This window comes from Leptomonas pyrrhocoris, assembly GCF_001293395.1.
Source record: "Leptomonas pyrrhocoris isolate H10 chromosome Unknown, whole genome shotgun sequence".
Lineage (NCBI taxonomy): Eukaryota > Euglenozoa > Kinetoplastea > Trypanosomatida > Trypanosomatidae > Leptomonas > Leptomonas pyrrhocoris.
In genome coordinates, this window is record NW_015438373.1 from 480,346 (window position 1) to 505,605 (window position 25,260).

Consider the following 25,260-nt stretch of genomic DNA (forward strand, 5'->3'; position numbering starts at 1 on the left):
TCCGCCCTCGTTTGTGGGGCCTCCGCGTTTTCGCGATGGTGTGTGCAACGGCTGGTTTGCTGATCGGCCGTCGTTGGGGCTTCCCGTGCGTCACCTCATAATAAGGAACGAAAGGAAAGCAAAACAAGCGTGCTCTTCGGTGTGTGTACCAATGCTGGGAGGCACATACAGCGGCATTTTTTCTTAATGGCTGGAGCACACCCCACAAATCCGTCGTGCGTACGCGTTGGTGGGCTCCCTCTATGCAACTGCGTGGGCTTCGATGTCTAAGAGTTGTGGGTGTGTTCTCTCGGCGCTGAGTGCTTCTCCCCTCCCCGTTCTCTTTTCCTTTTTTGAAATAACGGCGACGAAGCTGTCTTCGGAGAACTTCCAAGGTAGAACATCTTGCGTTGTCGCTTCGGTCAAATAACGTGGTTCAGCTGCGCATTGCTTCACACAAACAAGCACACACACAAACACACACAGTCAGCAAAAAAGGGAGACACGTTAACAGAAATGCCTGCGTTGAAGCCGTTGTTGGTCTTCGGTCTTCGCGGCACGCTGATGGAGCGCATTCACGTTCGCAATGTCCCAGAGAATATGCCGGCGCCAGACCTCACTGTCGGCACCAGCAAAGTTTGGCTGCGGCCGCACATGATGGAGGTGCTGCGGGCACTGCAGCCGCACTGTCGCCTGGCTATTTGGAGCTCGACGACGGCGCGCAACTCGCACCCGCTGGTCAGCGCAGTGTTTGACTCCTATTTGCAGTCTCCCGCCGCAGCGGCGGCATCGGTGACTCGATCAGAAAGCAGTAGGGGAGGTGGGTTTGCGAAGACTCCGGTGCCGCCAACAGCAGCACCCTCCGCTACTGCTGCTGCTTCTGCGAGTGAAACGAGCAGCGGTCGTGGTGGTCGCTTTGACAAGAAGAAAAAGGCGTCACCCGCGGAGGAAGCTGTGACAGAGGAGGCCGCTGCGCTTGCCCCGATTCGTTTTGAGTTTGTGTGGACGCGGGAGCACACCCGGGCCGACGACTTCCGCCGTCTGAACGCGACCGTGCTGGACGACAACCACGCCACCGTGAAGGACCTCTCACAGCTCTTCGCGCAGTTCCCCGCGATCGCACAGCCGGAGAACACCGTCCTTATTGACGACACCCCAAGTAAGGCGAAGATGCACGCCGACAACTACTTGTGGCTGGATACATGCCAGGGGTTGAACGTGACGGAAACGAACGGGATGCGGCGGCTGCAGGAGTTTGTGATGCAGGAGCTTGTGCCGGCGAGGGACGTGCGAGACGTGCTGTGTCGACGCATCCGCAACGATTAACATGATAGTGAAAGAGAAAACAAATACAGACGAGGTCGTTGGTTTCTTTTCCTTTTCTCTTTCGCCGGACCGGCACTCCGTGCGTGTTTCTTGCAAAGCACAGTGCTCTGATCTCTGCGCGCACACCCCACAAACTCGCGTGTTTTCACCCCTGGTTTCCTCGCAGACGAAAGAAGAGAGGAAAGGCGATCTCCGTCTCTCTCTCCACCCACAGAAGCTGCATTGGCGGTGTTGCGTGGGATGGCGCAATGCCAAACCTCGCATACGTATTCACAGATGTGTGTTTTTCTTTTGGCGACATTTTTTTTTGTTAAAATTCTGGTGTTGGGCAGAGAGGACTGGATTGCGTAGGCGTGTCTGGTTGGTGCGTTGGTTCATGAACGCTATCTTCATTTTTAATCTTCTTTTGAAGTGTTTGCTCCGTCGTGGAAGCAACGCCGATTTTATATGCTGTAAGTTGTGTTGGAACGGAAGAGACCTTTCGTGTTCTGCCTCTGACCCGGTGGAGATGAGCGCTACACCTGTCGGTATTTCTTGTGTTTGGGAAGGGCGACATCAGGATGTGTAGGCTGACAGGGAAAACAAAACGGAGAACGTGCTTGGTTTATGCTATCTCAATGATGCCCGTTTCAGCTGCGCCTCTGCCCATGCTTTCACTCCGTTACTATTATTATTATTATTATTATTATTATTATTATTATTATTATTTGTCTCTCCTTCTTTCTCTCTTTGACCGCATCTTCGATTTGCTGTGCGGCTCGAACGCAACTTCAGAGCAGCCTGCACTGCGCCTTTTTCTGTTGTTGTTCTTCTGCGACTCGTGTTTGCGCGAATTGAACTCACTGCGTCACCGCACCCGTCTTGCACGCTCTCACACCGCCACCCTGGTGAAGCGAGGCGAAACACACACACACATACATATTATTGTAAATAAAAGATGTCTGTTACCACTTATGATGTGGCGGAGGAGGTCGACCTCTCGAAGCTCATCCACTTCGGCATGACCTTCGAGCCGCTGCAGCTCACACTGCGCGACATCCTGCGCCGTCTCGCGCAGCAGGAGCGGCACAACACGACGCAGGACGACCGCATTGCGCAGCTGAGCGCCAACGTCGACGACCTTGAGGCGGCGAATAAGGCGTTGGCGGCGAAGCTGGCGAAGCGCGAGGCCGCAGGGGATGGGAAGAGGCATCCGACGGCGGAGCACACGGAGGCGGCGGCCGCGGAGGCGGCGGCCGCGGAGAGCGGCAACCAGGGCTTCGACAGCGAAGCGATTTGGGACGAAATCGCGCGCCTCAACAGCGTGCTTGGAGAGCTGCAGGAGGGGGCGGAGCGCGACCGCCACACCATTGATGAGATCTACGCGGTGCGGAAGCGGCGTCAGTCGCAAGGCGCGACGGCGGTCGCTGCGGCAAAAGAGGAAGGGGAGCTGCAGAAAGAAGCCGAAGAGGGTGCGAAAACCGGGCAGGCCGATCGTAGGGTATCCACCGGCGTTGATGCTCAGACACCCCCGCCAGCTCGCACGCAGAGTGCGACCCGCCCGGTGAGTGGCGAGGAGGACGCCACCGCCGCCGCGACGAAGCCGGTGGGCGATGTGATCCTGGCGAAGGCCCACGAGAGCCTCGTGTTTGACTCCCCGAAGGTGTACACCGTCTTCGAGGAGACCGCGCCGATCACGGGGCAGCAGCCGCTGGCCTCGCGCGAGGGCTCGGCCGCCGCGGGTGGGGAGCCGTATGTGCAGCTGGCTCGCCCCCTCAGCGGCTCCGCTGCCTTCTCCGCAAGCCCTTCGTCTCGCCCCACCTCGCACGCGCACCGCCGCAGCGTGTACGCGGATCAGCGCATCGCCGCTGCCACGGCGCGCCGTGCCTCGCAGGCGTCGGGCGGTCTCGCAAGCGAAGCCGCCTCGCGCAACGAATCCGTCTTCGACAAACTGAAGCGGGATGGCGACGATATCGCGTACTTGAACCGTGTCGTGGCGGAGATCCTGGGCGAGATGAAGGGCCTGCACGCGGATGTCGATCAACTGCGCACGAGCCAAGCGGAGGAGACGGACGAGGAGGAAGGGGCCGCCGATTCGAAGACGTCGGGGGCCGGCGCGAGCGCTGCGGATCTGAGCGAGATGCGCCGTCGTCTTGCCCGCGTGGAGAGGGATGCCGTGGACACGCGGCAGCGACTGGAGCACCGCGACGACAGCCTGCAGGAGGAGCTGGACGAGTTGAAGAAGCAGCTGCGCGTCGCACGCGCGCTGACCGACGACGACCTCGATGCCGTACGTAACGTGCGCGACTTGGCCGATCGCCTCAAGAAGCTGGAGGAACGCGTGCGGCTTCTGGAGGCTGCCCATGGCGCGCTGGCAGGACAGTTTGAGGGTGTCCTGGCCATCGGGGACAAGGGCGAAGGCGGTGCCGCAGACATCAACCCAGTGCAGTTCGCTGCCCTGCAGGGCGCCGTGAAGAACGCGGAGAAGCAGCTGACCGATCTGCTCGCTGCGCAGGACGGACAGCAGGATTGGTCCGAGCAGATCCGCAAGTTGAACGACGCCGTCCGCGCCGTCGAGCGCGATGCGGAGGTCGCACGGGATGAGCTGCAGCGTGCGCTGAGGGAGACGGCGCGGCTAGACGAGGTGAAGGCGAACAAGTCGGACCCATCGCTCTCGCTGCTGAGCCAGAAGCGCCACAGCTCAGCAGACGGCAACGCCCTTGCGGATTTGGTCAGCCGCGTGGCACGCGCCGAGACGAGCATCGACCGTCTGAACGAGGACAAGGCGGACCGCTCCGCCCTGCAGAAGCTGCGCGATGAGCTGAACGCGCTGCGGCAGCTGGCCGAGTTGACCAGCGCGCAGCTGCGTGACGGTGACGGCTCCAGCGCCGCCCGCTCGTCCGCCGCGATGGAGAAGCTGCTGCGGGAGTTGCAGGTAGATGTGAGCGCGCTGAAGGACGCGCAGGAGAGCGGCAACCTCCTCCGCAACGGCGGCGGCGTAGGCGACGACATGGATGACTTGAAGGACCGCGTGGAGCGGCTGGACCACTGCAAGGCGGACGCCACGCTTGTCGCGAACAAGGCGGAGCGCGACTACGTCGAAAATGCGCTGGAGCGGCTGATGCGGGAGGTGGAGCAGGTGCTGAACGCGACGAACGCCGGCCTCATCGACACGTTGGAGAAGTCACTGAACATCTTACGCGACATGATCGATGGGAAGGCCACGAAGCAGGATGTGGCGAACCTGCAGGGTTGGATGGCGGAGACGAACGGCGCTGGCGGCCTCGGTGCGGGCGCTGCGGATGGGCTGACCGGCTTTAAGGGCTTTCGCTGCCTCGGCTGCAATCGACCGATGGACAGCATGCGTCCCCGCACCCTGCCCGCGACGATGACGCCTTTTCTTAATAGAAACCCTCAGAACTTTCCGCAGGACAACGTGACACGCACGATCCAGCAGCAGCAGCAGCAGCAACCGCAGCGCGTGGTCGGATCCGCGAGCAGCTTCACCGCGGGTGTGCGGAACGCAGGTGCGCCAGGTAGCACCGACGCCAATCTGCACCGCAGCACCAGTAGTGAACCTCTTCCTCCGATTGAGCAGTCGTAGCCGGTTACTGTTAATATTATTGTTGTTATTATTATTTTCTGGCCTTTCCCCGTCCTTCTCTGCCCTGTCGGATGGCGACGTACCTGTTGACTGCCTCATTACGTTGTGTTCTCCGCTATGATGGGGCGTTGCGTGCTCGCTCGCTCGCTCGCTTACTCCCCCCCCTCTCTTCTCTCATCGGTGTGAGGCTGCGTACGGGCAAACACATCGCGGAAGGGAAAAAAAAGTACCTTTTGTCTGACCACGCCCGGAAGACAAATCACGCAACAGATGACCCAGCGTGCCTGCTGTTCTGCGCCGTTTGTATTACTCATGTATTTTACTTTGACTTTGTCTTTTTTAAATCTTCTCTTTTATATTATTTCGTTGGCTCTTGATGTACAGCTTTGTTGTTGTGTTCCCCCGCCACCGCTGTTGTTTCTCTCTCTCTCTCTCTTACTCCCCCCTCGAGTGCGGTGTGGTGGTGGCGGCGGTGCTTCTTCCTGTTCAGTAGTGGGTGCTTTTTTTTTGTATTTTTACTTTCGACTGCCACAGCGGAGTTTGTAAACGACAGGACAGAAGAGAAAGGGAGAGGGGTGAGAGGTGGAGCCCTCGCATCCTGCACGCTGTCCGCTGCAGGGAGTGCTTTCATGCGGGAAAACAGGGAAAAGCTCTTTGAGCTTTCCCCCCTCTTCTTTTGTTCTTTTCGAGGCAACGGGGGCGGTTTGAGGCTGGTGACGATCGTTTCAGCCATTAGGTGGGTGTACCTCTCGTGGTTGAGTACGCTGCGTAGCCGTCTGTGCTGCGTTGGCTGTGTGCTTTCTGCAGCGTGTGAACCCCTTGCTGCTACGCGGGCTGTGCGTTGCCAAGTTCGGTTCTTGGTTGTTGTAAACGGTCCACTGACACACTACTACTTCGTCGTCTCTCTCTCTCTTTCTCTCTCTCTCTCTCTGTCCTTACCTTCCATCTGGTGCCGTCGTTCTTCATGTCTTTCTAATATATATATTCATATGGAGAGTTTTTCTTCTTGTGAGCTTCGCGGCGGTGTATGGGAAGGCGCCGCGTTTGGTGCGGAATGGATGCTTTATCGCTGTCGTAAAAGATCGAAAAGAGAAAATTGAATCACCTCCACGTAATTGGAGGAAACACACGCACACGCAGCTCTAAGGGAGGAGTGTCATGCATGCCCGTATTGAGCGAGCAGTGCACGCGGAGCAGCACGCCATCGCCGAGCACCGATTCCATGCGAAGGTCACAGCGTCGTTGCAGCACCTCGTCGCGGCGATACACCAGGCGCCGCCGGTGCTAGCGGCGAGTCCAGGCGCCGTGGACAGAGACGAGAGGAATGACGACGACGTCATCGCTTACTGGACCAAACCTGAGCTGCCGCGTGTGGTGTCCGCCTTGTGCGAGTTGGAGCGACTCGTGCAGGATCGCGTGTCGCCTGCTTTTCCGCAGCGCATGGGGTTTTCCCCTCCACACGACGAGTCCACTACTGCGAAAGAAGACGCAGAACACAGAACGTTGTACACCGCGTTGGTGGGCCAGCTGGTGTCGGAGCTCGTGGCACCGGTAATGAAGTCCTTCTGCGCTGCCAGCATCGCCGCGTTAGCGGAGCCGTCGTCCGCGGGGGAGGGCACCAGCGATGTGCAAGTGCGGTTTTCTACCACAGCAAAGGGTCTGTTCTCCCATGACGGTGCACTGCGCCTTCCGGCGGACGTCTACGTGGGATGGCGGTGCTGCTCTCGCCTGCTGGATTCCTTCCGACGACAGCTGGGTGTCAGCGAGGAGGACAGCGGTGCGGGGTGGTTAGATGCCGCGTCGGCAGTGCTGGACGGCCTCCACCGGACCGCGTTCCAGATCTCCACGGCGCCCGCGGGCCTGACAGTGAACGGAGGTGATTACAATACGATGATGCTGAGGATGATGACGAACTTCAAGCGGCGCGCGAAGGTCTGCGCACGCGTGGCGCACTGCTATTGGTGGTGGTGGCGCTTCACTTATGCCTTTGGTGAGGCGCGGGGATGGGTGGATGTGGCTTCGTCTTCTCCTCCTTCGACTCCATCGCCGACCAGCAAGGATGATTTCCTGCAGCTGTGGTGCACGGGTCGCCGGTGTGCGACGAGCCTCCTCAGCGGTGTGGTGTTGCCGACCGCCGCTTACGTGCTGCAGACGTCCATGGCGGCTTTGGTGTTCGACACCGACTACAACAAGTACATCAACGCTGGCGGCGCTGCTGCTGCTGCTGCAAGCGTGCGGGCTCAGTGCGTTGTCGATGCGGTTGCCGAGGTTCGCAAACTTGCCGCTGACGCTTTCCCTCACGTGGATGGTGTCGGTGTTGGTGTCGGTGTCGGTGCAGGTGCCCCAACCACCTCCGCACGCGGCGACAACCGCAGCAACAACGGTGCCGAGCGAGCCGCAACGCACGCGGCGTGCGCTTCCGCTGTCGGCAACCCCACGCCGGCGGTGATCGGTTTTGTGGGTCTCGTCGTGCACGATGCCCTCCGCCCTCTCGCCGAGCGGGTTCTCGATGATCCTGCCGCGCTTCTGGCACGTGCGCCTGCGGCCACCGTGGGGCCACATACAACGACCGCCACCGTTGCTGCTGCGGCTGCTTCACAGGATGGCTGGGACGAGAGTGATGATGGCGACTGGGAGGAGGTGCCGGTGCTGGGCAGCGCCACCCCGTCGGTGTCGCCTAACGTGCGTGACGACCACGCAGACGCAGAGAAGAGCAGCGCAGCGGAGACGGCGCGCGGCTCTGCTGTTGATCCTGCCGAGACAGCAGTAGCGGCAGTTACTTGCACACCATCATCATCACCGCAGTTATCGCCACCGGTGATCACCTGCGTGCGCGACGCCCTCGTCTTTGTGCTGGACACGTTGGAGGCACAATGTGGACAGGAGATGGTGCGACAGGACACTATCGCAATGACGCTGAGGCGACTGCTGTAGCGGTTAGCGGATTCATTGTTTTCTCGTCACTATTTGCGTCCCGATGCTCTTTCTTGTTTTTCTTTTCATTGTTGTTGAAGGAGGCTCCCCCGAAAGAAAAAGACATCAACACGTTCGTGGCGAATGCCGCCTCCGCTGCGTATTTCAACGCGTTCTGACGCCTTTGCAAACGTTGAAGCCGACTCGCAGCGCCTCTTGTCGTGCGATAGAGAGGTATCCGCACCAACGTCTCGGTTTCACTCCCCTCCCCTCCTCCTCCTCCCTTTGCTCCTCCCGCGCTCGTACGCTCGCCCCTCACTCTCTCTTCGCCTTACTTTCTGATATTCGCCCGCCCTCCTTCTGTGCCCGACACACAGCCGTACGCCGTCGTGTGCGGTGCAACGTGTACGCTTTCCCCCCCCCCTTCTCCTCCTTCCCTCCTCTTTTTTTTTGTTTTGGATTACTCAACGCATCCGCACAGCCTTCGTGTTCTGTTGTGCTTTAGAGGTGTTCTCCTTCTCCACACACACACACACACACACACGCAGACACCCAACGCATCCGTTGCAGCCATCAGGAAAGCCTAATCTGGAGTGATTCAGGCGTGTCGAGTGTGATCCCTTCGGGTCAGTTGGAATGAATCTACCTTTCTCCCTGCCAATGCATCTACTCTCTCTCCCCCCTTTCTCCTTTTTTACATCTTTTTACACATTTCGTGAAGCCTAGCGCTTTCGTTTTGGTCACTTGACAAAGTTTTTTCTTGCCACCCACCCACCCAGTCCAGTTATTGTTTTTTGTTAATCGTTTATCGGGTCTCATCGTTCTCTGAGTTTTTTCTTTCTTAAATCTGTCGGGGGCTTTGAAATTTTTCCCCGTTATTTTCTTTCTCATTGTTGTCCTAAGTCGGAGCGAAGGTTACCTGCCTAATTAAGGGTGCCTAGTTAACTGCTCCTGGACGTTTGTATTCTTTTCACCACGATCCTGGGCAAATGGCCACGGGATCATTAACACAAGAGATGGAGGTCCGGCCGAGTATTGGTTTAACAAAATGTTGAGCGGGGGTTTTGACTGTGTTTTTCCCTTGCTGTCCGTTGTTCTGCGGATTACTTGGCCGTGACTCTCCCTAGTTTTTTCTAAACCTTAGTTTGTATCTAACCCAGCGCTGCGAGCGGAACTAGTCGGGTAGTTCCCCCGCGGTAGCTGGTCTCGCCACTGACTATGAATAATGCAAGTAATGACCGATATGTTGTACTCTGAGGGAGCATGCGAAGCAGGGGCCCCAGAAAGTAGAACAAATCCTCCTCCTCCACCCTCTCTCTCTCTTAGTTAGGTGACAAGGCACCCGTCGATATATATAGATCTATAGATATATCTACTTCTGCAACTCAATCCGGCCTCCTTCCTTTCCTTCCTTTCCCACTTTGGACGACGAAGTCTTTTATTTATTCCCCTTCTCTCTATCTCTTTTTTTCTCGAGTACGGCCCGCTGCTGTGTATATACATACATACCTACGCATACACGCATTCAGAGTTTTTTTGTTCACGGCATGGCAAGTCCGGTGGAGCAGGCGCTGACGGCCTACACACCCGTCCCACCGCCCCCGATCAGCAGCAGCGGCAGCCGCCCCTTCCAGCGCATCGCTGTCATCACCGCTGAGCCGTACGGCGGCGGTGGACCTCGCACATCCCCCTCCCGCTCGTCTTCGTCGTGGGTCTCGCTGAGAGAGTCGGTGGAGGAGCTCGACATGCCGCCGCTGTCGGCGCCGCAGTCTTTGAGCTTGCCGATGACAGCGCCGCCACCGACGATGCCCCGGATGGGGGAGTACGGGGGACCGCCGTTCGCACTGTTGTCCGCCGAGGTGATCCACGCGACGGCGACTTCGCCTTGGTTGTCTGCACGGGGGCAGGGTGGGCGGACGGCGCAGCGGAACACACCGTCGGTGACTCCATCGCGCGACCGGCGCAGCGTCCCGCTCCTCGCCTTTTCCACATCCCCGCTGGCGCCGGCCCGTGTAGGAGGCGGCGGCGGCGGCGGCGGTGGGACGACGGCGGCGGCATTGGACCGTTCCGGCACGAGTGGGAGCGCGGCAGTGGTGCCCAGTGGCCCCCTGGCTGGCGAGAGGCCGAAACGTGGAGGACGTCTCCCCTTCCCTTCCTCCGCATCTCCGCCAGCCAACGCCGCCAACGCTGCGGCCACCAGCTGGTTGCGCGCGTGCACCGTCACGGATGAGCTTCGCACAGATCAGCAGCCTGCCCTGCCACAACGCACCTACCAAACACCGCTGGCCCTCTTCGTTGACTACGTACCCTCGCCCCCAAAGAACGACTCGTTGGTGCTGCACCCGACCGGCTTCAGCGAGAGCGGCTGCGGTGTTTCGTCGTCGTTCGGCCTCTCCCGCACTACGCGTTCCGCCTCGTCAGCCGACTTCTCTGCCACGTTGCGCACCTGGGGCTGCCAGCGAAGTACGCAGCTGAACCACTCTGCCACCTCCTCTGGTCCCATCAGCCAGCACACCAGCACGCCTCCTTCGTCCGCGTCGTGCGACGCCGCGGCCACGACAGACGCCGACGAGCCGCCGTCCGCCCCACGTGCGACCTTCGCCCCGGTCCCGCCGCCGCCGCCTCCGTCCAGCGACACTGCAGCTCCACGAGGAGAGGGCGGTGCGAGCGGCTCTGCCACGGCGTGGGGTGCACAACGGCGGCTCACGCTGTCGCCGGCTGCGTTGGCGCTGCCCAACGGATATCCACCGTTGGACCTCGACGCATCCACGGAAAGCGTGCCGCCACACGTCTTTCACGTGTCCCCGCGTGCGCCTGCCGCGGCTGCCGTGACTCACTCGACGAGTGGTCCGTCCTCCGCTCACAGCAGGGTGTTCCGCCATCGCAGAGACGCCGTTGGGAGGTCGGAGAGGGCACGTCAACGTGGAAACGCTGGCCGTTTGTGAGAGGACGAGACTCATGGTCTAAATAGGAAAGAAAGCAAGACATACGTTCTGCTTTCGCCCTTTGTGGGTAACAGCTTTTAGAGCTTTTCCTTCTTCCCTCCCACCCGCTCTGTTCCGTTGGCGTTGCGATTGGCAAATTCCTGTGCAGATGCGTGCGTGCCCGCGTACATGACACACGGACACTCGCGCCGCCGGGTGTCCATCTTGAGCGAAGACGTCATCGACGTTTGCTTGTATTGAAGTATCAAAAGGTTTCCTTTTCTTCTTCGCTGTTTGGCGTGCTTGACGATTATACTTCTCCTCTTGCTTCCTGTCTTCTACTGTTCTGCCTTCCTCTCGAAACACGCCTTCTCTGAACGTTTGAAGGGATGGACAGGAGTTTTTGTTGTCACGAACGCTGTAAACTTTGTCATTCATGTTTTTTGTTTTTTCCCTTTTCTTTGATCTTGTATTCGTGTTTTCTTCGAAGGCCGTAGTGGACCCCGATGCGTGTATTCCCGATCCCTCGCTTCTCTCACCTGCAGCTTCATTTATTGTAACTCCAACATCCGTTTTTTTTCTTTCTGTTGTTTTTCTCTCCTTTAGCTCTTGACGTCGAACAGTTCTCTCCTGTCCGGATTTGGCTAAATCGCGATCCCTCTCATTCGATTTCTTCTATACTGCAACTATTTTTTTTTCTCCTTGGTGTTGGGGTTTTTCGCGTTTCCTGCCCCTGTGGCGACCGGGGAGGTTGGCGCGTGAGCCCTTGTTTAGAGTCTGGTGTGTGTGTGTGTGTGGCACCGCGCCTCAAAAAGGAAGTTTTTGAACAACACACATTACCCGTTGACAAAGTACGTGGAACGCAGCTGATGGATACAGACATGTGATGGCTTCTTATTGCGGCGGTGGTGGTGGTGGTTGGCGTTTGGTGGGTCTTAGTTCATTTATTTATTTATATGTCCCCAGATTCTCGTAGTCTCATCCGTGCATTTTTTTTTCATTTCTTTGTTGTCTTTCATGTTTCTATCTCACTCACACTTATTCGCCATTCGATGGAAGTCGAAATTATTATTACTATAATTTGTATTGGTTTTGTTTTCCCTCTGTGTACGTCTGTGTCTCCAGCTGCGGTTGCGATGCTTGCTGTCACCGTCACTCTTTTATTCTTTTTTTAATTTCCTCCACAACCTTTTCTTTTGTGCAGATTCTTCCCTTTTCTTTTTTGTATATCGAAATAAAGAAGTACTCGTGGGTTTCTCCCTCACCCCCGCCTCTTTGCTTTTGATCGGTACGTTGGGTCACGAATGCTGAATGCGTGTCACCGCTATCACACGTCTTCGGCTACTCCGTGTTGGTGCGTGTGTGGGAGTTTCTAGACGAACATGAAACAAACAAGGACGCTTTTTTTTGTTCTTCCCCCCCCCCTCCCTTCAACGCACCCTTTCTTTGTCCCACGCGTGCTGTTCGATAGCAATGTATCAATTTGTGTATTCCCTCTGTGCTTTGGTGTATTTACTTTTCACCTTTCATGTACATTTCTCTCTCTTTCTTCTTTCTTCTTCAAGCGTACGTGTTGCTGACGGTGCGCTTCTCTGTCGAACTTTTTTTTCCCGGGTGTGTTCATCGTTTTTGAATCATACAACTTAGATTTATCTCACCAGGGGTATGTGCTTGTTATCGCAACAACTCTTTCTCTTCTCTTTTCTTCTCTTCTTCGGGCGTGTTTCGTGTCTGCTCTTCAAAATTTAAAATTCTAGTTTCTTCTTCACCGTCTCTACCCTTTTTTTCCCCTTGGTCGAGACGTCGTTCGTTTCGCAGGGTGCCGTTTTTATTGGTTTCTTCACCTCTTCCCCCCCCCTCTTTTTTCTACCTGTCTCTTCCATTTCTATATGTGAATCGGTGCGCAGATTCTTCGTGGTGCTCTATTGGCGTCTCCACCTCCTTCTCTTCTTCGTTTTGTCAGCCGAGGTTGGCGCACGACGGCAGAACACCGTTTTCTCTGCGCCACCCTCTGTTTTTGTTTCCGGAAATGGCAATCGTATTGATAATAATAATAATAATGGTCATAGCACTAATAACGTGTGATGTGGGATGAAAGTCAAACAGACAGTCATGAGAGTAACGCCTCTATTATTATTTTTTAAATGCTTTTCGTGGCTTCTTTTTTCTTCTGGTGTTTTTGGTTCTACTCCGAGCTCCGCAGGTGGTCTAAGAACATATTGTTTACGCTTGAGAAGAAGGAAAACAAAAAAAAAACTCGTTGACGGAGCCGTGCGTTTCTCTATATGCTTCTGCGTCAGCGTGCCTTGTCTCTTAAACATCTTGTAACCTACATAGTTTTCTTCCTCGTACATAGACTCTGTTTTGGCAGTCGAAGAAGAAGCAATAACTCCCATTTCACTATTCAGCATTTTTTTTGTATGTTTCGTTTGTTAGAAAAAGAATTATACGGGGTCTTTGTCTGTGATTGCTTTCGTCGACACTTTTTTTTTCCCCTCTCGCTTTGGTTTGTTTCAACAAGAAGAAACAAAGAAGAAAAAAACCTCTCACGTTACCATCGACGCTGCCTTTCCTTGTGCACGTAGCCCTTCCCCTTTTTGGCGCGTTCTCTTCTTCTCTCCCTCCGCTGTGTTTTTCCACTTTGATGCCGTGGTGCCGACCCTTTCACTCGTCATCAGTTCTTCTTGTATATGGCTTTACTAAGGCAGGAAGTCGTGAATGGAAAGGAAAGAAGTACGAAAAGAGAAGCGTCTTTTTCTATATTGTTGTGCGACCTTTCTTTCCGTGTGTGGTTCGTAAAGCCACGGCCGCTACATCGGCAAACCTCACGCAACGGAGGACGCCGTAGCGGCAGCGACGACGCGCGTGTTTTCTTTGTTCACTTATTTATGTACTTCTTGCCGGTTTGTGGTGATGGATGCCCACAGGCAAGTTTTTTCTCTGTCCCGCGTAAACGTGCTTTCGCTCCCTCTTCTTAGTCTCGTATCGACAATGCAAATAAATCATAATAAGATTCGTAGAACGCGAAATGGAAATGCATAGAGAGGTCTATCCTCAGTTCGGTGTCTCGCGTGTTGAAAGGCTGTCATGCTTCTCGTTGTGCGTTGCTTTTTAAATATTATGTCTGATCGCCCAAGTCATCTCCGTGCTTTTGGTTATGCTGCCGCGGGGTGGGCGTTGTCGTTCCTTCGCCTGCGTCATTTCCTCTCTCACCTCCTCTTTCCTTCCATTCTATCTCCTTTTCTGTTTCTCTTTCTACGCTGATGCGTGTTTATTTCTATTTCTTTTTTTCTGGGCGATTTCGCCGTCCTTTCCGCTGACAACGCTGTTCGACGTCCACCATCTCTCTCTCACAAACACACACACATCTCGTGTCTTGCCGTGGTTCCGTGCGGTGCAACATTTGGATTTGGCCGCCCGCGTCATCTCGATTGCGCAAACTCTCTTCAGCAAGAGAACAAACGTTGGCGGACGAGCTATCAAACAACAACGACGCGGAAAGCAGCGCTCCTATTTCTACGTCTACAACAAGAGCGCGAGGCTGCCTTTCAAGCGACCTACTCCGATACAATACGATCTCCTTACACCATAGACACCGTCATACAGCTCCTGTCGGATCCACACACTTCTTCTCTTAATCCCATAGAAAGCGCACTCTCAACCGAAGCCGGAGACACGCTTCTCTCCACCAATAAATAAATACCAAATAATTAATATATCCTTGTCAAATGTCCGACGACGAGCCAAAGTTTGACTTCAGCGAAGGCACCGGCGAGGCCCTCGGCAGCCTTCCGTGTTTCACCGTCGTTGGTCCGCGCAGTGCGGCCGGCAAGGCGCTGGAGACGGCGCTGGAGCCCCTTCACCGCCTCGTCTACGGCCGCCCTGGCATGAGTGGGGAACGTCGTGCGGCGCTCGAAGACTTCAAAGGCTTCCCGCCTGCCATGAAGGCAGAGGTGGAGGAGAAGATCGGCAAGCTGACGAAGGATCGCCTGCGGAACGTTATTCAAGCCCTGGGCCTCGCCCTGCCGATCAGCCAACTGCGGGCTGAGCTGGTCGCCGGTGTCGTGGCCTTCCTCATGGCGCCGAAGGATGAGGGCAAGTTCACGGACCCCAAGGCCGCTGCGCCACCAACGAAGAAGAGGAGGTCCGCATCTCCAAAGAAGGCCGCACCGACCGGAAGAAAGCGCCCCGCTGAGCCGTCGCCGTCGCACGCCAAAACAGCGGCGGCGAAGAAGCGCATCAAAAAAGCCAAACCCGAGTCCGCCGAGGCAATCACCGGACCGGCATCAACGACATCATCGACACGCTCTGCAACGGCCAGCGAAGGACCGAGTGAGGCGGTGGTACTCGTCGAGGTGTACCACCGCGTGTTGGCCATGCCGCACGAGGAGCGCGCTGTGTTCGGCGTCAAGGCGCTGCGCACGAGCCTCGAGGACCACTTCCGGCTGCCCCCTGGTGGGCTCCAGTCGCAGAAGGAGGCGATTACGGCGACGGCAGCGGACTGCGTGCGAGCGCTGCGGGAAGCGGAGGAGCGAGCCGTCGCGGCGCTGCCATCCGCCACGGCGGCCACAGCAACACCACGCACCCATTCCTTTGCAAATGCGGAACCAGTCGAGCCTCTTGCGGCGGGTCACGTCGCCCCACTGCCTTCTGGTGCGACGCCTCTGTGAATCCTACAAAGAAAAGAAAAAAGACACGAGGAGGTACGCAAGGAGTCTACCTTACTCGTTGTGGAAACCGACTTAGTGCGAGAAAATGTGTGTATTATTATCTTTGTCTCAGAGCGTCTCTGGCTGGGACGACACCTACGATGGCGCGTCGAGTGCTGTTTGCGCTAAAACAGCACCGCAGTGCTTTTTATCGAGGTGGGTCTCATTGACGCTTTATGAAAAAAAAACTTGCTTTCGAATCCCCGCCGCCCCAGCAACAATCTTCGCCAATGCATTTTCCGGCCTCTGCGCTTTTGTTGTGTTGCGTGCCATCACCAATGCTCTCGTCGCCACCTCTCTGAGGCGCGACCACGCATTCGTTTGTTCCCACGCGCTGCCCGGTACGAGAGCGAACTGCTGCGATGTTTATCGGCCTTCTTTTTTTTTTGAAGATCCACCTGTCCTCCTCCTTCGCCGCTCCCTCCTTGTATTTCCACCCCAAAAAACACTTCTTTCCGACTCCCCGTGTGCCGAATCTTCTTGCATCGGCCCGTTGATCCGCAGTGGGGCTACCCCATTTGAAATTCCACCGTTCAGTGTACTCCTCATTCTTTTTGTTTGTCTTCTCGGCGTAGAGGTTCTCTGCTTCGTATTGCAAACTGCGTTGCACGCGTCGTGCTGTTCTCCCTTTAAACCGCTTTAGATCTGACCAGGAAAAAGAAAGTTGAGATGGCGCCTCGCTCTCTGGCAGGATGGAGCAAAGCATTGTTTCTGCTCGGTGCCTTGCTCCTCTTCTGCAGCGCCACGGTGAACGCCGCCAACGTCGCCGCCTTCGCCGCCGCCATTCAGTCGGCGCTCCGCAGCATCGCACCGGGCTTTGTGACATACTACTCGGCGCTGGTCGGCGCCCCTGCCGTGAAGGCGCACTTCTGCACCAACAGCATCCTTAACATGGCTCCTGGTCTGGCGCTCACGATGGAGTCGATCGGCGCGCCGTACGGCATTCAGGCCACCGCCGCGGGTTTGGTCATTTACAAAGACAACTTCGTCTACGGCCCTGCGATGCACCTGATCGGAACCAGCTACCGCATCGCCGACGGCAGCCCGGCAACCGGCGTGCAGCAAGGCAACAGTCTTCTGATGCCCTACACGCCGAACTCCATTGTGATGGTGACGGGTACCATGACCAGTGGCAACAACACGAACATCCTGCCGCTGGCAACGTATATGATTCTGGAGGGCTATCTGTGCAACTCCATGTACGCCGACACCACCAGCCTCTCCGCACCGCTGGCGGACCTCTTCACCGCGTTTGCGAATGCCGCCGTTCCGTCGTAGATTCAACGCTATTGCTGTTTTTCCCGTTTTCATTCTTCTTCGTCTCGTTGATGCTGTGTCGGGGCCGGCCGATTGCGGCGAGTTGTGGGAACAGTGGAATGAATGAGGAGCCACACGCACACAGGTATGTATGTGTGTTTGTGTGCCGATTTGTTAGAGCCGTGCAGAGAGGGACGGAGGGAGCGGGACGCCAACACGCGTCCTTTTATGACTTTCTCTTTTGTCGCTTTGTCTGCTCGGTCTTTTTTGTGTGTAGAACATCGTCGTCTCTGTTCTCTTCGCTTTCCTTTGCTTTCTCCTCATCGTTTTTTCTTTCTTTCCGTTGTCAGCGGCGGTTTCATTGCCGGCGCCGCAGCGCAGGCGTCTTCGCTTTGTTTGGTTGTTTGGCGGCGCTGTTTTATTCAAATCTATTTTTGCTCCCCCTTTTTTTTTAGAGTTCAACAAATAAGCCAGAGGATGAATAGATGAGGGACTCCGCGTGCGGTGTCAACAACCATGAAGAATTCAATGCCGAAAGAAGTCTTGTTCTGAACACCCACGAGAGGGAGGCAAAAAGAGTTGAGATGCTTCTTCAACGTGTAGAAGATAATGCGAAGAGGCCACACGACTAAGGATCGAGTTTCCGATGCACTGTCACCATTCCCTTCCGCCTACCCCCCCCCCCTCCCAACCTGTACTGACTTACCCCCCCCCCCCCACCACACACGTATCTACCAAAACAATAATAATAATGGCAATGCTAAACATCTAGTCTGGCTTTTCTGGTAAAACACTGGCCCTTTACAGATTTTAGATTCAACATGACCTTTCTTGCCTCTCGCCTGCTGGTCGCGGCGGTCGCCGTGTTGGTGACGCTGCTGCTGCTCTCCACGCCCTCCACCGCCACCCTGCAAACCTTCCTTCAGCAGTACCAGGCCATTATGGAGTCGGCGGGGCCCGGCTTCGGCGCGTTCTTCGACGACGCCGTGTCCCTGCCGACCACCTACGTCTGGAGCTGCCAGAATGCCACGGGCACCGGCGCGACGGTGGCGTACGCATCGGCCACCGCGCCCTATCAACTGACGGTGTCCACCGTGGCACTCACCGTGCGGCCCGTCACCCCCAGCCCCACCGTGACGTACGAGCTGCACGGGCACTCGTGCGACTTCTACGGCAGCTGCGGCCCGATCCAGATCGGCACCGCGCCCGCCTTCGACGCCGCTCCGAATCACGTGATTATGGTGGTGGGGAAGATGACGAGCAACGGCGTCGTGAACTTCCTGCCGATGGCGTACTATGTCGTGCTGCCCATCGCCTCCTGCTCCTCCTCTGGCAGCGCGGCGGTGGACACCGTTTTTCGCAGTGACGGTACGGTGACCTTGTAGAATCATCAGCGAATCGAAGCGCACGCATCGATCTGCCTTTCTCTTTTGTCTTTTAGAACACGGTCGTAGAATTCATCTCTTTGTGTGTCTTGTTGTGTTGGCTGTAGCCGCAATGCCCCCTATCCCCGTTCTGCTTCTTCCTTCTCTCTCGCTATCACCCTCTCGCTGCGTACATGATCTCCTGTGGTGTGTGCACCCCCCGAATACATGTGCTGACGAACGCGGAGAGGGGTGGGGTGCGAGTTTGCGTGTGCTGTTCTGTGGTTTCCCCTTTCATCGTCTTCTTGGGTTTTTCCCTTCTGATATCTCTCCTCTGTTTTTGTGGTTTCATTCGCTTTCATCCTGCAAGAGAGTGTGATACGCAAGGGCGAAGCGCGACCGGTGTTCTTCGCTTTCCCAGTTCACCGTTGTGGGGGCTGTATGCCTCTGATGCGCGCCGCAGCGCCGCCTCTGTCAGCGACTGTCTCGACAGTCCGGAGAAAACAGAAGCCAGCGAGGAGGCGACTGATCTCCTTCAAGAAGGAGAACAACGCGAAACTCACACTTGTGAGGTCGCAAGAGCTTAGAGAAAAATACATGGTCATGGATTAAATAGGCCGCTTTAGGGAGAGCAACATTCATTGCCGTATTACTTCTTGCGAACGCCTCCTCTCTCTCACCCGCCTTCTCTCTTCTCTCTTCTGTTGGCTTTGCCGTTTAACTCTGCTTCCATACACCCACACCCGCACCCACATGCACGCCCCAACTACCCCAACTCTTTCTTCTTTTTTTTTTACGCCGCACAGCCTTTTAGATCATGCAGATCTTCATCAAGAACGCCGCCGGCCGCACGGTGGCGGTGCGCGTGTCCGCGGAGGACACCGTGGCCGCCCTCAAGGCGCAGGCCAACGTCGCGGAGGGCAACCTCTTCTTCGCTGGCATGTGCCTCGCCGAGGAGGAGACCCTCGCCGCCTACAACCTGGCCGCCGAGTCCACCATCGACGTGGTGGTGCCGGTGGAGGGTGGTAAGGGCAAGAAGAAGAAGAAGCGCATCTTCACGAAGCCGAAGAAGCCGACGCACCGCCACAAGCTGGAGAAGATGCGTGCCCTCAAGTACTTCAAGGTGACGGAGAACGACGACGGCTCCTACAAGGTCGAGCGCACTCGCCAGGACTGCCCGCACCCGCAGTGCGGCGCCGGCGTGTACATGGCGCAGCACAAGGACCGCCAGTACTGCGGCAAGTGCCACCTCACCTACAAGTCGGAGAGCAAGTAAACGCACCAGCAAGGCGAGAAGGAATGCTCAAGAGCAAGGCAGCGATGTGTGTGCGAGCTCGGGATAGACGACACTAACGTGTGAGTGAGTGCGTCTTTCATCAGAGAGAACAATGCTCTTGCGTGGCTTCGCATTCTTCCCTTCTCTTTTCTTCCCTCTGCGTTTAGTTGCGTGGGTGTGTGTTCGTGCCACGTCTTCTTCTGGGCGCTTCTCAGGCAGCTCCGGTATGATCGAATGGGGCGTCGAACACGAAGTGATTTATTTCGTGTTTCCTACTTTACGTGTTATTTTTCTTTAGCTTTACCCTTAAAAAAAAAACGAATCAACGGAGGCGCACGCATCCGACGACGACGACGATAGCCCGTCCAGGAAGTCGTCGTGCCGACAACGAGTAGAAACGGACAGTGTGAATACGCACCTAAACATGCTACCGGGAGCGCAGGCTCTTCTGTTCGATGAGAGACGCTTTTGTTGGTGTATTCAAGCAAACGCGAGACGAGACGTGGCTCCGCCCGCGCTGTACTTCTACTCGTCAGCGCGCCGCATCTTCGGCCCGTGGGGCACGAGTGCGACCCTTAGCGACACCTGTGTTCATTTCGACGTGCTTCGAACTCCTCTCCTGCCTCTCCCTTGCTTCTCTTTTCCATTCGACTCGCGTGCCTTTTGTTGGGTTGCGTGCGAAGCGCGAAGCCAATATCTGCACTGCGAGCAAATCCTTTGACTGCCTTTTCTACATGAACCCCGACAGCGCTCTCCTGCTTCAAACCGTGCTGGGCGAGCGAGGCTGCGTCGATGCGACGCTGCAGGACACCGCTGCGACCGTGCCATTTGTGTACCGCGTGTTGGCGGAGCAGAGCGTGTACGTTGTTTACGCCGTCTCCGTCATGAAGGCCCTCCTGCATGAGAAGGACGCCGCCTTTGCCCACCTGGCGCGCTGGCAGGCTCAGCGCTCCGCTCCCTCGACTACGACCACAACGGCCTCCCCACCACTCACACGATCTTCACGCCCCAACAGCACACCGACTCCCGCAGAGAAGACGTTGCTCGGCGTCCCGGCTGACCTCCCCGCTGTCGCGCCTTCCGATTCCCTTGACCTTTTCGTCACCATCATCGGCGGTGGCACCTGCTGTGAGCTGCTCCTCCGTCTCCTCTGCGAAAATAACACCGACAACAGCAGCAGCAGCGGTGCGCTGGCGCATCGCCTTGTCCATCCCTCGCACCTCTCCGTCGTAACACGGCAGCCGGAGCGACTGGCACGACACGCCCAGCGCGGCGTCCACTGCCTCAAGCGCCGCCACGGCCGCACGGCGGTGATGCGCAGCGACGTCGTGCTGCTGACATGTCCGCCGGCGCTCTTCCGCGAGGTTGCCAACGACGTGAACACGCCGCAATCCGTGCCTGCCGCAGCGGCGGGCGCGATGGGAGCGGAGCGGCCCACAGAGGCGACCAACACGCCAAAAGCGAGTCCTGCACCGGCATCCAATGATAGCGCGGCGTCGCCGTCGTCAGTTCTGCAGCCAACGGCGGTGTTGGTGTCGTGCATGGCCGGAGTGCCCGTCCGCAAGGTGGCCATCGCCTTCCATCGCACACCGGAGCTGACGCTGACGATGCGTGTTGCTCCGCACGACGGTGTCCTGGATGACGCGGACGCCGCCGCAGCAGCAGCGATGGAGGAGGACGAAGAAAACGGCGACGGCGGCGCGTCAGCTTATGGTTGCACGCCGCCGTCGCTTCAGCAGGTGGCCCGGCTCTATCAGGACGCGTCTGGGCAGTACAAGGAGGCCCGCATCGCTGATATGCGGTGCAACATCTCCTTCTTGCGGCCCGCCGTGCTGCAGCAGCAGCAACTCTTGGCCAAGCAAGCCGCACGGACGACGTCCCACGCCGCACGCACCGTGCGATTTGCCGGCCAGGGCGTGTGGGGCGCGGCGGACGCGCCGGGGCACGGTACGCACAACCCGCCGCGTAGTGCGGTGGGCCCGTCATCGGTGCTGTCCCGCCTCGCCGCCCCACGTCTGACGGACTTCACCGCAGGACATCACGCGGCGACGGCGCCCTCCCTCGCCACCTTCCTCGACCTCTGGCGGCGGCTGCAGTCGTACGTGCGGGCCACCTTTGCCGAGGCCTTGCAGAAGGCTCGCTCGCACGGGCACGGCGCGAAGACGGCCAGCAGCGGCCTTATCAGCGTGGTGCTACCAGAAAACGCGTACGCATCCCCACGTGCGGCGGGTGAGGTGGAAGCGGAGCTGCTGCCGGCGCTGACGCTGCTGCCGGCGTCCAAGACGGTGCTGGTGTGGGAGGCGTGGTGGGGGAGTGGCATCGACGGCGGCGACCGGGGAGGGTCTGCCGCTGCCTCCTCCGCGACGGACGCGCAACGAGGCGACGACGACGTCGACGACGCCCGCACGACGCGTAGCTCGACGCTCTCTCCTCAGGTGACGGCCGTGACGGGTGCGTGGCTCCGCAGCGTCTACGCCTCCGATGCCGCGCTTATGGCAGACTTGGAGCTGCAGTATCAACGGGTGCTGGAGGGGCCGCCGCCGTGCATTTACTGACGGACGTAGCGAGCGCTGTAGCCTCTCGTGCTTCCACAGACGCAAGAAATTGAGCCAGGCGCAAGCGAGGGGATTTCGCTGACTCTTCTTTGAGGTTTGTTTGTTTGCTTTCCTGTACAGTTCTCTCTTGTTTCGGTTCTGTTTTTTTCATTGCCATTCCTCTCTTTCCCTTTGGATTCGTTTAAGTCGATGTACACGAGCGCGTTACCAAACAACACTAAGCAATGAGCAACGGGCGGCCATTACCGATCGTGAACGGGGCGGCTGATTGGCACTTGCCGGGGAGCCGTTATGCACCGCAAAAGAATGAAAGCGGTACGGAATGAAGGGGTCACATCGCCGTGCTGACCTTTTTTTTGTTCCTGCTGATATCCGTGGAGCTCGTCTTCTTCATCTCATCCCCAACAAAATAATCCATCATCTTACATACCTCCATTGTTTGTTGTTGTTGTTGTTGGTGGTGGTGATGGTGATGATGTGTGTGTGTGTGTCCTTACCGACAAGCGATCGGAGCGCCAATTCAGAAAAAGAAAACCAAACAAAAAATATCCAACGCAGACGCAGCGGGGTGAAGGGTCACGAAAGGGAGAAGAGCAGAAGGACGTCTCACTTGTGTGTGTTCCCCTCCAAAAAAAGCACGTCAGAGGCTGTTGGATCCCACTCCCCATACGTATTCTTTCTGTTGGGTGTTCTCGCCAGGTGCTTCACTATCCAACCAAGAAAAAAATGTCGTCGCTTCTGCAGTGCACGGATGACCTGCTGCAGCAGAAGGCGATGCAGTCGTCGCACTACGAGCGGTTGGAGCGGCAGCTGCTGGACCGGGAGCGACGACGGCGTGCGGTGGTCATGACGCTGAAGCAGCGCATCGCGGATGTGGGGCGGCGCGGCAACGACGTCGTCGACCTCCGCCGCGAGAACCGGCAGCTGGCCGATCAACTCGCCCAACACGCTCTCCAGTTCGCCGCACTGCAGTGCCGCGATGCGGAGGCGCAGAAGACACGACGGGGAGCGGTGGAGAGGCTGCAGGACGGTGTGCGGAGTTGGTCGGGGCACCCCGCGCAGATCGTGTTGATTCTTCAAGCACTGGAATGGCAGAAGAAGCTGAGCACAGGTGCGAGGAAGCTGCGGCGTGCGCTGCGGTCCATTGGGCAGACGCTGCAGCTGCATCGACAGGTATGTGTCTTTCACGGACGCTGCACCGCTGTGATGCGGTGGCACCACACGTGCGCGGCGTGCCTCACGGTGTCTCTGCGGGAGAGGATGCAGACCGCCACGCAAGCACGGAGTGCGGCGCTGCAGGAAGCAGCGGAGGCTAACGCGCAGTGCGCCGGCCCACTGACGGAAGAGCGGTTCCACGCGGAGCGGACCGGTGTTGCGCTGGAAGCTGAACTCGACCTCTTCCACGCGTACGCAGACAACCTTACCGACATGTGTGAGATGGCGAATGAGGAGGTCGCAGCGCTGTCGTCGCTGGTGGACACGGAAGCAGACATTCTGGCGGAGGGGGAGGCAAAGCTGGAGGCCGCGGTTGCCACGGTCACGCAGTCCGCCGACGCGCTGTCCGTGCAGCGAGAGACACACGCACGTGCCTTCACTGACCTCACGCAGCAGCGGCAGCAACTCACAGCGGAGATAGCGAAAGCTGAGGCAGTGGCCACCACAACGCAGGCATGCGTACGCGAACTAACAACATTACGCGACGGTACGCAGCAGCACACCCACAAGGTTCTTCGCCAGATGCTGACGGTGGACTTCGTGCTGGCGCTGTGTGACCGTGTTCACCAGCGCTGCACAACGCAGCAGTTAGCGCAGATGTCCGAGCGTGCGGCCGTGACGCAGGAGCTGGCGCAGCTGCGCACCGAACACGCCACCCAACTCAGAGACCGGCAGATGGCGCGGGCAGAAGCGGCACGGCGTGTCGAGACGGAGACCCTTCTTCGTCAGGAAGCGCAGCTGCGTAGGGCGGCGGTGGACTTGGAGGGGGATGAGTGGCGGCTGCTACACGCGCAACTCGTGCGGGATGCATGTCGCGCTCGTGCAGCAGCAGCAGAGGCAGCAGCAGCGGCTCGCGAGGAAACTAAACGGAGGCGCCAGTCGAACGGGAAGGGCGGTGACGCTGTTGCGGCGCCGCGACTGCCGCGGGGAAAGCGACAACGTGGAGGCGACCGCGCCGCAACGCGCTCGTCAGCTGCCTCCCGTCGCCAGCGTGCGGCACTCGAGGCGGTGAACGCGCTGACGCTGACTGCCTCGCAGGACGGCCGTCGCCCCTCTCCTTCGATTTCTTCTCCGACTTCTTCGTCGATCACCGCCGGGCACACTGCTAGGACGGCCTACCGTCTTGTCTCGTTGAAGCCTTCACTGGTGAAGAGGCCCGGCTCTGCTGGCGCTGCAGCAGCAGTGATGGGTGACACCACACGTGCCTCTTCGAAAATCGCCAAACGCGCGCACGTGGCCTCTGCGATGTCGCCGTTTATGGCGGTGATGAGCGAGTCCGACTCGAGCTTCTCGTTGATGCATGACAGCGGCGGTGCGATGGAGACAGGAGCGGCGACTGCTACTGCTGCGGCCGCCGTCACGCCCGACAACACGGTGAAAGGGCGAGGGAGAGAGACGCCACCGGCGGTGTCGTCGCTGTCGCTGTCGCCGTCGCCGTCGCCCCGCTGCCCGGCTGGCGGGCGCACACGCATCTACGCCCCTGTCTCTACACACCACCACCACAACAACCACCCGACAGCAACGGCACTGCCGTGTCGCCGCCTGCAAGCTGCCGTTGACGCGGAGGTGCAGAAGACCCCGCGGAGTGCGTTGGACACGGCTTTGATGGCTGCCCGCACCCCCCGCCCGGTTGCGGTGGCCAACGCGCGTCCTGTGGCGTACAAGCTGTCTCCAAATTCAGGGAATCCGTCAGCGTTGCCGACGCGTGGTGGCGGTGGCCTGGGTTCGACACGTGCGCGCACTGGGCTGTTCGCACCGCCCCCGTCCGCGGCTGCTGTTCCCCCTCCTCCTCGTGCGCCGTTCAGCGGTGTTGGCAGGCGTCGGGCGCCGCCGCTGATGCCGACGGCTGGAGGTGCTGCGGACGACCTCTTCGCGGATTTGTTTTCGTAAAACGGGGAGAGAGAAAGACGACAACAACAAGGAGGAACGGCTGCCTCGTCGGCGCCGCGGTCTTCTCTTCTCCTCTTATTTTCCTTTTTACTGCTACCTTTGTCCCCTGCCCTCCCCCCTCTGCTACCTTCTGCTGCCGTAATTTGGCGTTGCCGTGATGGCGAGAGTTACCAAACTAGTAGAACCCCCAAAACGACAAAATTTACATGAAGAAGCCGCAAAAGGAGTTTTTCTTCCAGCACACCGACTGCGCCTCTCTCCGTATTGTT

At 57.8% G+C, this 25,260-nt stretch overlaps 10 protein-coding genes across 14 annotated transcripts; all 10 read left to right on the plus strand.

The window, feature by feature from the left end:
• Positions 1-350: 350 nt before the first annotated feature.
• On the plus strand, positions 351-1,305 carry ABB37_07216 (putative mitochondrial TFIIF-stimulated CTD phosphatase; the record flags this gene model as incomplete). Of its 2 annotated transcripts, none has more annotated exons than XM_015805764.1 (1): positions 351-1,305. In XM_015805764.1, the coding sequence occupies exon 1, from the start codon at positions 496-498 to the stop codon at positions 1,303-1,305; it is 810 nt and encodes a 269-aa protein (XP_015655770.1). In that variant the 5' UTR covers positions 351-495. The 2 variants fall into 2 exon arrangements, with proteins under 2 accessions (XP_015655770.1, XP_015655771.1); XM_015805765.1 differs by having other exon boundaries at positions 377-1,305.
• A 755-nt stretch (positions 1,306-2,060) lies between these two features.
• On the plus strand, positions 2,061-4,888 carry ABB37_07217 (hypothetical protein; the record flags this gene model as incomplete). 3 transcript variants are annotated; one of them, XM_015805766.1, is made up of 1 exon in its annotated part: positions 2,061-4,888. In XM_015805766.1, the coding sequence occupies exon 1, from the start codon at positions 2,243-2,245 to the stop codon at positions 4,886-4,888; it is 2,646 nt and encodes an 881-aa protein (XP_015655772.1). In that variant the 5' UTR covers positions 2,061-2,242. The 3 variants fall into 3 exon arrangements, with proteins under 3 accessions (XP_015655772.1, XP_015655773.1, XP_015655774.1); XM_015805767.1 differs by having other exon boundaries at positions 2,078-4,888; XM_015805768.1 differs by having other exon boundaries at positions 2,083-4,888.
• A 993-nt stretch (positions 4,889-5,881) lies between these two features.
• On the plus strand, positions 5,882-7,822 carry ABB37_07218 (hypothetical protein; the record flags this gene model as incomplete). 2 transcript variants are annotated; one of them, XM_015805769.1, is made up of 1 exon in its annotated part: positions 5,882-7,822. In XM_015805769.1, exon 1 carries the CDS (start codon positions 6,047-6,049, stop codon positions 7,820-7,822), a length of 1,776 nt encoding a protein of 591 aa, XP_015655775.1. In that variant the 5' UTR covers positions 5,882-6,046. The 2 variants fall into 2 exon arrangements, with proteins under 2 accessions (XP_015655775.1, XP_015655776.1); XM_015805770.1 differs by having other exon boundaries at positions 5,900-7,822.
• Positions 7,823-9,348: 1,526 nt separating this feature from the next.
• ABB37_07219 (hypothetical protein) lies at positions 9,349-10,746 on the plus strand (the record flags this gene model as incomplete). Its single annotated transcript, XM_015805771.1, has 1 exon — positions 9,349-10,746. One exon carries the CDS (start codon positions 9,349-9,351, stop codon positions 10,744-10,746), a length of 1,398 nt encoding a protein of 465 aa, XP_015655777.1.
• Positions 10,747-14,173: 3,427 nt separating this feature from the next.
• On the plus strand, positions 14,174-15,395 carry ABB37_07220 (hypothetical protein; the record flags this gene model as incomplete). The annotated part of the gene is made up of 1 exon (XM_015805772.1): positions 14,174-15,395. Exon 1 carries the CDS (start codon positions 14,454-14,456, stop codon positions 15,393-15,395), a length of 942 nt encoding a protein of 313 aa, XP_015655778.1. The 5' UTR covers positions 14,174-14,453.
• Positions 15,396-15,936: 541 nt separating this feature from the next.
• On the plus strand, positions 15,937-16,712 carry ABB37_07221 (hypothetical protein; the record flags this gene model as incomplete). The annotated part of the gene is made up of 1 exon (XM_015805773.1): positions 15,937-16,712. Exon 1 carries the CDS (start codon positions 16,104-16,106, stop codon positions 16,710-16,712), a length of 609 nt encoding a protein of 202 aa, XP_015655779.1. The 5' UTR covers positions 15,937-16,103.
• A 749-nt stretch (positions 16,713-17,461) lies between these two features.
• ABB37_07222 (hypothetical protein) lies at positions 17,462-18,076 on the plus strand (the record flags this gene model as incomplete). Its single annotated transcript, XM_015805774.1, has 1 exon — positions 17,462-18,076. The coding sequence occupies exon 1, from the start codon at positions 17,513-17,515 to the stop codon at positions 18,074-18,076; it is 564 nt and encodes a 187-aa protein (XP_015655780.1). The 5' UTR covers positions 17,462-17,512.
• A 783-nt stretch (positions 18,077-18,859) lies between these two features.
• ABB37_07223 (putative ubiquitin/ribosomal protein S27a) lies at positions 18,860-19,331 on the plus strand (the record flags this gene model as incomplete). The annotated part of the gene is made up of 1 exon (XM_015805775.1): positions 18,860-19,331. The coding sequence occupies exon 1, from the start codon at positions 18,873-18,875 to the stop codon at positions 19,329-19,331; it is 459 nt and encodes a 152-aa protein (XP_015655781.1). The 5' UTR covers positions 18,860-18,872.
• A 681-nt stretch (positions 19,332-20,012) lies between these two features.
• ABB37_07224 (hypothetical protein) lies at positions 20,013-21,886 on the plus strand (the record flags this gene model as incomplete). Its single annotated transcript, XM_015805776.1, has 1 exon — positions 20,013-21,886. Exon 1 carries the CDS (start codon positions 20,066-20,068, stop codon positions 21,884-21,886), a length of 1,821 nt encoding a protein of 606 aa, XP_015655782.1. The 5' UTR covers positions 20,013-20,065.
• A 502-nt stretch (positions 21,887-22,388) lies between these two features.
• On the plus strand, positions 22,389-24,991 carry ABB37_07225 (hypothetical protein; the record flags this gene model as incomplete). The annotated part of the gene is made up of 1 exon (XM_015805777.1): positions 22,389-24,991. Exon 1 carries the CDS (start codon positions 22,613-22,615, stop codon positions 24,989-24,991), a length of 2,379 nt encoding a protein of 792 aa, XP_015655783.1. The 5' UTR covers positions 22,389-22,612.
• Positions 24,992-25,260: the final 269 nt, after the last annotated feature.